The sequence below is a fragment of the Telopea speciosissima genome, chromosome 7 (assembly GCF_018873765.1).
Source record: "Telopea speciosissima isolate NSW1024214 ecotype Mountain lineage chromosome 7, Tspe_v1, whole genome shotgun sequence".
NCBI classification, from domain to species: Eukaryota; Viridiplantae; Streptophyta; class Magnoliopsida; order Proteales; family Proteaceae; genus Telopea; species Telopea speciosissima.
In genome coordinates this window covers 24,543,163-24,555,777 of record NC_057922.1, presented here as the reverse complement: position 1 = coordinate 24,555,777, position 12,615 = coordinate 24,543,163, and the positions used below count along the sequence as shown (strand labels likewise).

At 38.9% G+C, this 12,615-nt stretch overlaps 1 protein-coding gene across 2 annotated transcripts; it reads left to right on the top strand.

The window, feature by feature from the left end:
* The first annotated feature begins 460 nt into the window (after positions 1-460).
* On the top strand, positions 461-8,681 carry LOC122667618 (ankyrin repeat domain-containing protein 13C-like). 2 transcript variants are annotated; one of them, XM_043863967.1, is made up of 3 exons: positions 461-490; positions 574-2,653; positions 7,893-8,681. In XM_043863967.1, exons 2-3 carry the CDS (start codon positions 1,031-1,033, stop codon positions 8,241-8,243), a joined length of 1,974 nt encoding a protein of 657 aa, XP_043719902.1. In that variant the 5' UTR covers positions 461-490; positions 574-1,030; the 3' UTR covers positions 8,244-8,681. The 2 variants fall into 2 exon arrangements, with proteins under 2 accessions (XP_043719902.1, XP_043719901.1); XM_043863966.1 differs by having other exon boundaries at positions 483-2,653.
* Positions 8,682-12,615: the final 3,934 nt, after the last annotated feature.

The following is a 12,615-nucleotide window of genomic DNA, read 5'->3' as shown; positions in this document are numbered from 1 at the left end:
AGGTAAAATGGAATCTCTGGCATGCCCCATCGAAGTTCAAGCAAGCATCACAAAGACCCATTTCGATTTTTTTAATCCCTTTTGCGGTAACTCTTTATCTATCTAGAACTTTGATATAGTTTTTGGTTTCATTTTGTTAAGCTTTTTTCCTTCATTCCTTCTTCCTTGTTCTATAGAATATAGACACGATTTTTTCTTCTTTGCTTCAATGGTGGGGTTTTCAGGTTTTGTTTTCTCTCTAGCATTCCTTTCTTGATTCTTCATCTTTTTCTCATTTTATTTTATTATATATATATATATATCAGTTCCCCCTCTCATATTTTCTTATTCTTTTTTCTCACCCTGTATGCATGTTCTTCGGTTTGTCTGGTCTGGATTGGATCGCAAGGATCTCTTGTTCTCTTTTCTATTATCAGTAGTGAGAGAATAGTGGAGAGAGAGAGAGAGAGAGAGAGAGAGAGAGAGAGAGAGAGAAAAGAAGAAGAAGAGGGTAGTGGTGTTGGTGGGTTTCACTTTCTGAGCCTTTCTTCGTTTCTGGACTTTGTTTGATTCTTGGGATAGGGAGGAAGAAAGAAGGTGAGATTTCTGAACCAGGGTTTCTGTTCTGGGACCCGGCCGGTCTCCTTTCCTTTGTCGATTCGGATCGGCTCGGGTGCCCAGTGTAGTGGGTTCTTGTTCTTTTCTGGTGTTTCTGCGTATACTTTGATTAATGGGTCTTGATTCGTTTGGGTGAAAATTTGTGCCTCTTGAGGGATTTCTTATTTCTGTTGATGTTTGTGAATCCTCTTGATTTCAGTTTTTAGTTTGTTCTATTAAATTCGGAGGTCTGTGCGCTTTATTTTGCCTGCCTTGATCTTATTGAGGTGTTTCTGTTCGTTGGCGCATTGGCTTTAAAGGTTATTCATCATATTGGGTTGATTTGGAGGAGGAGACCTTTTGTTGTTGTTGTTGCTGTTTTCTTCAATTTTGGGTGATTCTGAATTGGGTTTGATTGAATCGGAATTCCAGACAGATCTTAATCTCTTAAGACATGGCGGGAATTGATGTTTCAAAATATGCTCACAGCCCCGTACATAAGGCTGTTGCCACGAGGGATCATGCCGCTCTTAGGCGGATACTTGGCAGTCTCCCGCGGCTCTGCAATCCAACCGAGATTCGGACTGAGGCTGCATCGATTGCGGAGGAAGAGAAGGCGGATGCTATCTCTGCAGTGATTGACCGCCGTGATGTTCCTAACCGAGAAACTCCTCTCCACCTGGCTGTCAAACTTGCGGATGAGACTGCAACTGAGATGCTGATGGTTGCGGGAGCAGACTGGAGCTTGCAGAATGAGCAGGGCTGGAGTGCTCTCCAAGAAGCAATTTGCAACAGGGAAGAGGGCATAGCCATGATAATAGTTAGGCAGTACCAGCCGTTGGCTTGGGCGAAATGGTGCCGTAGACTTCCTCGCCTGATAGGTACCATGAAGAGGATGAGGGATTTCTACATGGAGATAACATTCCACTTTGAGAGCTCTGTGATCCCGTTCATATCAAGGATTGCACCTTCGGACACTTACAAGATTTGGAAGAGGGGTGCGAATTTGAGGGCAGATATGACTTTGGCTGGTTTTGATGGATTAAGAATTCAGAGGTCAGATCAGAGTATTCTGTTCCTTGGAGAAGGCTCTGAGGATGGGAAGGTCTCTCCTGGGACTCTATGTATGGTTTCACACAAGGATAAAGAAGTTATGAATGCTTTGGATGGTGCTGGATCTCAAGCCTCTGAAGCTGAGGTCCAGCAGGAAGTGGCCGCAATGTCTCAAACTAACATCTTCAGGCCCGGGATTGATGTGACTCAGGCAGTGCTGCTACCTCAATTAACTTGGAGAAGGCAGGAAAAGACAGAAATGGTTGGCTCATGGAAGGCTAACGTGTATGATATGCACAATGTAGTGGTAAGTGTAAAGTCCAGGCGGGTCCCTGGTGCTATGACAGATGATGAATTCTTCTCGTCTTGCAATGAGAATGACACTGAGAGTGAGGGGTATGATGACATCTTGACAGAGGATGAAAGGAGGCAATTGGAAAATGCACTTAAAATGGACTCATCAGAGTTGACAACTGAGGATAGCCTTACTGATGGGATCATTGGTCATCGACATAGCTGCTATGAGCAGCGGGAGCTCCCCATTGAAGATTTGCATAGTTGTATCAATGGTAGTGATGCTAAGCAGGAAAAGAAAGGGTGGTTTGGTGGCTGGAGAAAGAGGGATTCAAAACATGATGGGCCAAAAAAGATGGCTCCACCAAGAAGTTCTCTTTGTGTTGAAGACAAGGTAAGTGATCTGCTTGGGGATTCCCCATCCAGATTTCAGAGCAGACAAGGAAGACGGTCTGTGGAGATTTCTGTAAGAGGGGATGAACTCCGGAAAGGAAGGGACATGAAGAAGTCTTCTGTGACTGCTGAGAGTGGAAATCGACGTAAGGACAGCAACCGTGAAAGCGAGTACAAGAAAGGATTGAGGCCTACTTTGTGGCTTTCTCCCAATTTCCCTCTCCGAACTGACGAACTGCTGCCTTTGCTTGACATTCTTGCAAACAAGGTCAAAGCTATTCGTCGTTTAAGAGAACTACTTACAACAAAGCTTCCACCAGGAACCTTTCCAGTTAAGGTGCTGACATTCTTAACCAACTCTAGATGTAGCTCTTTGACTAGTATCTTGTTTTGCTTTGACTGCTTTATCTTCTTTTTGCTGAAAAGTTTTCATTTATATTGTTTAGAAGGATCTTTTTTTTTTTTTTTCCTTTCTAAACAAGGAAAAGTACCTTTCATGCTTGTCAGTTGTCGCATGTCTTAATCTAAAGAAAAGACACACCGAACATGATTAACTTTCTGTTGTACTGGAAGAATCATTTATTTGGGTAAGTTTGACAGCGTCATATGAATAAGATCAAACTCTCTTAGCAAGGTTATGATTATCTTTCTTGTTATGTACTTGATTTCAGGATGGTTGAAAAAAACTTTGGTCATATTAAATTGCTGTTGCCATATGCAATGTCTATGGATTGGAAAATTCTCAACAAAACATGATTTTGGCCTAACGTTTCTCCAAAGAACTAAATTTGATGATATAGATAAAGTCTAAAGAATGAGCTGTTTTAAACGCGTCCTGTAGTAATAGGAGTAGTTATGAACCCTGTAGACCATCCCCATGGGGGTGGTGAAGGGAGGGCCCCAATTGATAGGAAAAAAACCCACAGAGTGAAGTTGAAGTGAAATCCAAATTTTTGGATTTCCGATGTCATTTTTATGTTCATGCATATCTTGTTTGGACTTAGTTTGAGTATAGGAATTGGTTGATTGGAGAAAGATTATATGGTTTTAGATCTATGGCATTCTTTGTTTTGCCTGTTTTTTATGTTTAGAGTTTCCTGTGCACTTTAAGGCACTAGAGTTGCAGTGAGTGTAAGAAACTTTTTATCAGAAGACATGGAAAATCTAAAAAAATTGTTGGTTGAAGAAGGGTTTTGTTGTTTGAGTGTGAACAATATTTATAGTATGGGTTTCCCGGTTTAATTTGGGCTTAATGTTTGTGGAGCACTATTTCTGTCTAAAAGAAACCATTCTATGGCTACTCAGAGTATTCTTGTTCCATTTGTTTCATTGTAGTATAGTGCTGGTTTTAGCTGGAAGTAGTTCAGATGTTGATAAATATGGTCAAGCGTTTTTCATGGAAAGAGAAGAAAATGTTGAAAGGACTAGAATTTTATGCATCTGTGGGCTATATTAGGATCTATACCAATGTGGACAACCAAATACAGTGATGGACTTGCCCTTTATCACAAGTGTATCCCAAGTCAGGAGTCTCAGATATCCTGAGGTCTTTAAGGGGGGGGTTACTAAAACCTCAGCTTTGATAGAGTTTGACTACTTATGGGCCAGAGTATGCGAGGGTAATACTCACAGGTCCAGGGTTGGCAAGGATAATGCTCACAGGTCCACAGTATGCTTGGATTGTCTCTCACATGATATCATAGTTTTAAAACTCGTTTCGGCAGGCCATTTCGGTCAGACCGAAATTAGCGAAATGTACCGAAATTGGGGAAATTTCACTGAAATAGTGCATTTTTTGCCAGACTGGTTTGGGGGGCAAACGGCCGAAATGAATGAAATGAATGAAATGGCCAAAATTTCACCGAAACAGTGCATTTTTGTCTACAATGTAGACATGACAGAAAAGAACGAAATTTCGGCAAAACAGTGCTGATTCTGGGTTTCACCTCCTGTTTCGTCTTGGACACGTCTAAATTCCGGCGCGTTTTTGAACCGTGTATGATATCCCTTGAGAGTTAGACACAGAATGCTTGAAGTTTCTGGGTTCCAAGTTTTATCTGTCAATCATTTCTATATGCTGCATCAAGGGAGAATGGTTTGAGATCATAACTTGTCTCCCTTCTCAAGGGTCATTGCTAATCCTAGGTAAGTCTTGCCCCAATCTGAAAACTGCAATGATCACCTGATAATCTAGCAAGTAACATGGTGGTAATTCTGTCTCTGACCACCTGTGTTACTTCCTTACAGATGCTTTGTAGGATGGCTACTATTACAAATCCCACATGTTTTGCTTCTTGGCTTGTAAGGTGCATTATACAAACTCACAGGAGACAAATGAGGAGAGTACTGTGTTCAAATGGATCAAGGAGCTTTATAAATTGGCACTTGCTTTTCATAGGAAGCTTACTGCCTGTATTAAGAGTTTCACCGATTATTCTCTATTAGCCTTGCATTTTTGGGAGAATACCAATCCCTACACCTTTTATAGAACATGTTCCAAGCATTTAGCTTTGTTTTGGCAGTCTCCCAGCCATAGTTGTCAAGGCTTCACCTAGGCGTCCAGGCTCTTTTTTGGGTCCTAGGCAACAGCATGCCTTGTTGACACTTCATGAGTTTACATTGATTTATATTTATTGTTTTTTATTTATTTATAAATATGCTTATATTATATCCTTTGCCTTATATTTATTGTTTTTATTTTTTATTTTTTATGAATTTGCTTATATTATATCCTATGAAACCAAGAGAGGTTAAACTTAGGCGTGTCCTATTGTGTTTAGTTCCTTTTATTTTCCACTTTTAAGTTAATTCTTTATGTTTTATTATGTTTTAATTTGCTTTGATTCAGATTGGTTGAACCATGACCCAATTTAAGTCATGTTTCTATTTTGGTTCAACTAAGTATGTTTCTCTTTTTTATTCATCCAGAAAAATAAAGTGTCTTTTTTCTTTTTATGTTTTAAAACTGAATCCACATCACTTTTAAGGTTGACATAGGCTAGTAGACTTTAAAAGGGATAATTTTACGTAATGTTGGAGTCCGCTAAGGGGTCTCCCTAACCAACTCCAACTCTTTCTCTTCTATTGTCAATAAAAGCAAACCGTGGGCTCATTCTTACACACGATTTTAATAACCAAAGTTGAAGCTGCTGCTCTTCCTCTCTTCCTGCGTGATGCCCTTTTGTGTTTGATCCAGATCCTTGTGTGTGATCAAGGTTGGTTGGTGTTTAATTCTTGCAACCACCTTGCAAGGAGAAGTCTGGGTTTTCTTCCTTATTCTTATTCTTCTTTCACCTTCCCCTCCATTAATCAAGCAAGTATTCTTTTGATTTTCTATAATTAATGTTCTGATCTGGGATCCCAAATGCAATTTTTTTTTGACATGAATTGCAATTGAGGACTTCTGGCCATCAGCTCACCCTCAACTTTTGCGGAGTTCTTCACCTTAGAGAATACCATCAACCAGAATTCCTTGCTGACCAGACCTGCTGATCATGAGATAAGTATTCCTACTTGAACTAGGAATGAAAATAAGCTACTACTAAGCCTAATCCCGTATGCCTACCTTGTACCCACATTTTAGGCTCATTAAAGTGGCCCATTACAAAAAAAAAGAACACGTGGAACCAAAGGCCTAATGGATACATAACTCAACCCAAGGCTTATTTTCACTAGAATAAACCCTCTGGGCGACTTATCTGCATCAATATTTATCTAAAAAAAGAGCTCATGGCTGTGGTTTTAAACATGGAACAAGATCTCGCCGAGATCTCTGTAATATCTTGGTTTTTTCAAAAACCAAGCCGAGATTGAAGGTGAAATGGGAGATATTTATGCCTATATAATTTAAGTAAATGTTTTTATATTTATGCCTAGTATCATTTAAGTAAATGTTTTTAAAACCATTCATCATCCATCAAACTTTCCAGTTCTGGGTATTTTAAAGGTAATATCATTATCAACTTCTGGTGGCAAGTTTTCATATTCTTACATGATCTATTAAATAAACGGTATGCCCAAATGCAGATCTCTGTTGCTCAATGTTGTCAAGACAATCCCAAAGTATGGCCCAGGCAACTACGCACTTCGTATTGGTCTAGGTAACACATGCATAGGGATGGTGTCACTTTGTAGTTAGCTTGGGTTCCCACTTATGCACCTGAGCATGGGTATTTGCTATCAACCACCAAGTGGGCAAAGGTTTAGATGTTTATTTTTGGGGTGGTGTACATGATCTATATACTATTTTTACACCATATTATATCATTTTATTTTTCTAAAAAAATTATTATTATTTTTTTTTTGAAGGGGGGGGGGGGGGCGGGCTTTATGAATTGTTCTTTCTTTTTCTTCCCCCCCCCCCCCCCCCTCCCACCAGTTGGGGGTGCTTGTGTAATACATTATACCATGTCATAATAAGTCTCTTTTCATTATGTTTGTATGTTGTGTTCAACATTCGAAGGGTCGGGGAACTCTAGGAAGAAATTTCAGTGGCCATACCTAGGCAACCAGACGAACTGTCACCTAGGGCTAGGCAGCTAGCTTAGTTGTTACATCAACACTTCTGTTGCTATATACTGTTTTGAGCTTCCTTTAGCAATTAAAAATAATAAAATTTAACGTGTTTATGGCTCCGTTTGTTTTCAGGTAAAATCCTTGTGAAGGAAAACCTTCTAGTAAACTAGTGCACAATGATTTTACTAGAAGGTTTTCCTTTACGTGGATTTTACCCGAAAACAGGGAAAATTATCTCCTCCAGTTCCCTACCCGGCCCAGTTCCTCAGTTTCTCTAATAGGGTGGTGGTGGATCCCACCCGGGCAGAGTGTTCGGGCAGGGGTAAGGTGGTCATTCAACCCCCCCCCCCTTCCCCCTGTTAGAGGAACTGGGCCCGGGCAGGAAACTGGAGGGCATAAAGATCCCCGAAAACAGATGGGGCCTTGTAGAATTGCCTGTTCTCAAGGTTGGGGCCAGGCTGTGAGGACATTTCTTACAGTACTTGGGGGTCTCAATGGTTTAATCTTTGGAAGTTTGGCACCCAATGAGTTGGTTGGATTTTTTAATGCTGATGCAGGTATTTCTTTCTACAAACTTGCTTCGATTCATACAATGACAGCTTTTCTAATATTCACTTTGTCAAGAAGAGGAACCCTTGTAGCTTTAGATTGACATGAAGACTTCTTGCAAAATATCATTAGTAAAATTTCAGCCCTGTTATTCATTGACTAATGAATAATTTTCCAATTGTGAGGCCCATAAAGAATACACTTGTATGGTTCTTCAGCATTCAAATACCCTGCTGCCTTCTAGTTTCTAGTATAGGCATGAATTGGTGGATTATAAGTTTCTTGTTTATTTTTGAGGTTTGATATGTCATTTATCTTCAGCAGGGGGGTTGATTCCTTTCTTAGAATATATCCTTAACACTGCTTCTGCTGTCATTATTAATCTGAGTACTAGTGTACATGTATACACCATCTTGGCATGATGAGAGATTTTGTGTTATTAGTTTTTATGCAAATTGATAATTGTTCTTGGTATATTTTTGCTGAGATAATAATCTTTAGTTCATGTCCAGGTAGCTATTCCGGTGGTTCCTACTATCAGAGTGCTGGTTACTTTTACAAAATTTGAAGAGTTGCAACCACTGGATGAGTTCTGCACCCCTCCTTCGAGCCCTCGTTCTGCAGGCCGAGAAACACCTTCAGTGATGCAGTCCTCAAGTTCATCATGGTTTAACTGGATAAAAACACCTTACCACCGTCAGAGCTCTTCCATGAATTCAGGTCCAACCAATCGAGTTGAAGATATTCAAGACCCATTTGTGATACCGGTAGATTATAATTGGATAACGGTTGAAGCAAAGAAAAAGAAGATGCAGGAGAAGAAGGGCAAATCCAAGAAGGGGAGAGGTCAACAACACCAATGAAGTTTGTGTGATGAAACAATGGGAATATGATCCGCTAACAATGAGTTTTTGATTTGGCGTGCCCTCAATGCTGGGAAATGCGCTAAAGGACTCGAGAAATTCGAAGGAAAATCTGTCTCACTAATCCACTTCCAGTGATTCTGCGGATGAGAAACAAAACAGGGTTTGTGACCAGGATCGAACCAAATTATTCTGAAACAGGTAAATCAGGCAAGAATAGAGTTGAAGGAGAACAAACAATGTTGGAAGTTCACAACATGCATGTAAGTTGTAACAAACATATATACATTTGTTTGGTGTAATTGTTACATTCATCTGGTGGGGGATTGTACATCGATTCGATTACTTCACTTCCTCTGAAATTTGTGACTTGCAAAAACATTTTTCATCTTCCATTTTGGTTTATTATTGTTGAAGCAGATCTTATTTATCTTTTGATACCTTTTTTGTTCCATCCAATCATGTTCATTATCGTCTGTTCTTAATTTCCTTGGTCTTGCACGCTAGCTATGTTTGACTGCATGCCGGGGTCAACAAAGAAATTTAACAGAATAACTAACTATAGGGAGAGGATTCTCTGAGCAAGCAGAGCAGAGCAGATAACCCTGTAAGCCATGACGGCAAGGATTTAATACGAATATACCCTTACAGGAAGAAGGTAGGCACGAAGTTGTTAGACCTTCCCAGTCGTCATTTGTGCGTTAAAGACACGCTACGAATCCAAAACAATCTTTTTCTTCTTCTTTCTAGATATATTATTATTGGTTCTTCTTTTCTTTTTAGTTTACTTGTGTTTACGTATTCTTTCTTGAATAAAAGTCTACAAAGATTGGATCCCATATTTTATCCTAGATTGGATCGAATCCTCTATGGACCAGAGTGACACCAGAGAAAAAGATCCCAAATGTATGGCATTAATGTGTCCTAATAATAGCCAGAAACTGTAAATCCACAGCCTTAGTAGCCAGATAAGAAAGCTACTAAATGTATGGCATTGTGTCCTAATAATATTTACGCGAACAAAACGTTTCAAATACTTAGAAATATTGAGCAAAATATCAAACAGTTCCTGCGGCCAATGCTCTGCATGATCATTACGTCAACCTTGAAGAACATCATAGTTATAGCAATTCGATTCCTCTATTTTCACAGTTCTGCCCGTCTTTACTGCCGTGTGTGCCTCACACACAAGCAAGGTGGAATATACTGTCTTATTCCTGCCCGAGCACCTTACCTGAGCAGGGTAAGGTGGTACTTTTCACTGCACTTGTGTGTGGGGGCGCATGGCAGTACCGGCAACCCAATAACCCAGCCCTTAATTAGATGGAACAGATAAGATTAGAGAATCCTGAGCTGGAAACATAAATGGAGGAAGTAGGTCTACAACAATAAGACTTGTACTGGATAGACTAATAGATAATTTCAAGTCATTTAACTAATTAGGCAAGGGAAATAACATGGTATGATATAGCAACAACATTTTGAAAACATATTTTAAGTTGGATTATAAGGCTGCCAACCTCGAGCCCCAAACCGCTGAGGCGAAGCCAGGTTCGGTTTTTCTTTTAAAAAAAAATAATTTTGTATTAGTCACTTCTTTATATATTATTCTCAGGACATCGATATGATCATTATAACTTCCATGCTACAATTAACAATTTTCTTTGTTAATTAATAATCAATTAGTTAAATGATAGGATTAGTTTTTCATGCTTAGCTGCTCATCTTATGGAACCTAGTTACCTAGAGCTGAGGGGGAGGGTGGAGTGGATATTCTTTTCTGTGACCGAGCAGGTAACATGAAAGCCACTCTCACACAACACTCCAAGTCTCTAAAATGATGTAAGATTATGGGTTTTAAAAATGGAGGATGTCCATGATTTTCTCAATAAGGTGTGAAATCAGTGTGTAAGATTATGACAACACGTGTTCTTTTTCTTTCATAAATAATGTCTCTATGCTGCCGTTGAGTCTATCTACACTCGAGAAGGTTAATAAGGAATTTGTTTTTTCGTCGCTTGACTGTCTTCATGTGTTTTAGTTTGTTTGGAAAATAAACAAACGCTGTCTAGTTGTGTGGCTCCTGCATCAATTTGGAGTTAATTGAATGCAAGTTGGGTAATGGGCATAGGAATGAATTCGGCCGTAGAATTTTAATCCATAGAGTTAGAAGTTGTCACACCGTCCACCACATGGTTCATAGGATTTGGAGCATATTTTCTCAGTTGGACATTTCCAAATACTTCCTTAGACCTATACAATTAGTTTCGCTACCTGGAAAGCAGATGTGGCTATTCCGACTATTGGATATCTAAAGAGTAGTTTGGATAAGCCACATGTCAAAATTCAACATCAAATTCAATTGTTTACATTGCCATGTATTGATGAATTAAAACTCTCTCTAATTCCCTAAAAGTACAGTGCGATGTAGTTCAAGATTGAGAGTTCAACATGTGGAAGATGCTAAATACAACGGTGCTGAGCTCAATTGACTTAGTTTTTTTTTTTTTTTTTCTTCTCGAGCTCGGCACCATTGGATTTAACTTCTCTCATCCCCAAATTGCACTGCATTTCACTTTTAGGGAATTGGAGAGAATTTTTTTCCATGTATTGACATACCATTCCACAGATGTCCAAATTTTGTTGGACACACATTTGGAAGAGAACATTTGTCATCTTTAGAGAAGAGTGAGTACATGAAAAAATATAGTCCCTAATATAAAACAATAGAAAGAGAACGCTACCTAGTGCGTGAGAGTCGCATGAAGTGACCACTACACCCCCAGGAATTTCTATCTTTCCATGGGATTGCGGCGATCATTTAACGTAGACCACTATACCCATATAGAGTTCTTTCTCCCTATAAACAAATATAGGTAGTTTTCCTTCACCCATGGTCAAGGGAGAATTCGGATATGCACAAAAAATATTAGGGATCAATAAGGAATATTATCGGTTTCATACAATAAGGTGCATAGCATTTATGGCCCTAAATGAGTGTACTTTTCTTTCACCCACGGTGAAGGAAAAAGACTCTCAGGACATGAGGCATAGGAAATACTTACACACATTCGATTTTTTCCATTATTTTTTCTAAGACTTCTAAAATATAAATAAAAAAATCCACGTTAGTGGGTGTATCCTTATCCTATGCCTCATGTTCACCACCTTCCCCTAAAATGAAATACCTAAACTAGTACCAACTACCCATATGGTGACTAGTTGTTTTCTGGCCTTTTATGTTTCATGAGGCCTTAAAATTAAAATTATGGATACCTAACGATGAACCTTATCTCTTATTATCAGTTATCTGGCAACACATATGGACCCAAAGTTGTGGACTTGTCTACCAAGATCAAGGTGGGGATGGAAGCTTGATTTTTCTTATTTTAATGAAAGCAAGTTAATTGAAATATGAAAAGTAAAAATTTTAGGGAAAAGTATCCATTGTTGGAAAACTAGGTTTTCTGACTCGACTCGTCTTCTAGAAATACCTGGTGATTCGGTCTTGTCAAACCCAGTCAAGACAAGTCAAGTTTTTTAATTTTATATCGCAATAAATATGTATAAATTAGTAAAAATCATAAAAATACAGAAAAAAATAGGAAAAACAACAAAAAAAAAAATTCAAGTAATCACATATCAATGCATTTTGAGTTTATACTATTGAACAAGAGAAGGGAGTCGAGAAATTGAGGCTTTCTTATCGTTTTAGATTATGGATTTACTATTTAGTTAACACCGTTTCTAAGTGAACTAGTTTTATAATTTTTTTTTAAAACGACTAAACTCGTCGATTTTGTCATGACTCGGGTAAAAGATACCGAGTCTTATTTGACTCGGATCATTTATGACCCAGTCTCGTCATTTTTTACCCTGGCCTAGTCTACATGACTCTTGACCAGGTTTTTAAAATTTTGACTCGACTCAGGCGACTTGTCCCAGTCAAAACCCGATTTTTCAACTATGAAATTACCTAGTGCTATAGAGTTTTAAAACATTTTTCTTCAAAAACCACCTCAAATTTAAAAGAACCGAGTTTCCTTCCACCCACGGTGAATGGGATAGAGGACGGGAAAAAATATTGAGAGAGTATTTTGGAACATACCAAAAACCCTGGGAAGGGTTTGTGAATCCTAGGATGGAGGGTGAACTATTCTCTATGAGTGGAGGAAACAATTGTTCAATTTAAAATACCTGTAAAGTTGTCTCTTATTTTGGATTTAAGTTGATTGACTTCACTTCAATACAGTAAATCCCAACATTTTCTCTAATTTGATTGATAATAAACAAGGAGAAATGTTCTCTAAGGGGGCACACTCAGACATAGTGGGGAGCAAAATGATCGACCTGCCCCCATGAAAGTTGGAAA

What these genes read in the sequence shown, in the direction of transcription:
- LOC122667618 (XM_043863967.1), top strand. Translation starts at nt 1,031, where the DNA reads ATGGCGGGAATTGATGTTTCAAAATATGCTCACAGCCCCGTACATAAG. An exon ending in CAGGAACCTTTCCAGTTAAG is followed by an intron (nt 2,654 to 7,892) that starts GTGCTGACATTC and finishes GTTCATGTCCAG; the next exon opens with GTAGCTATTCCGGTGGTTCC.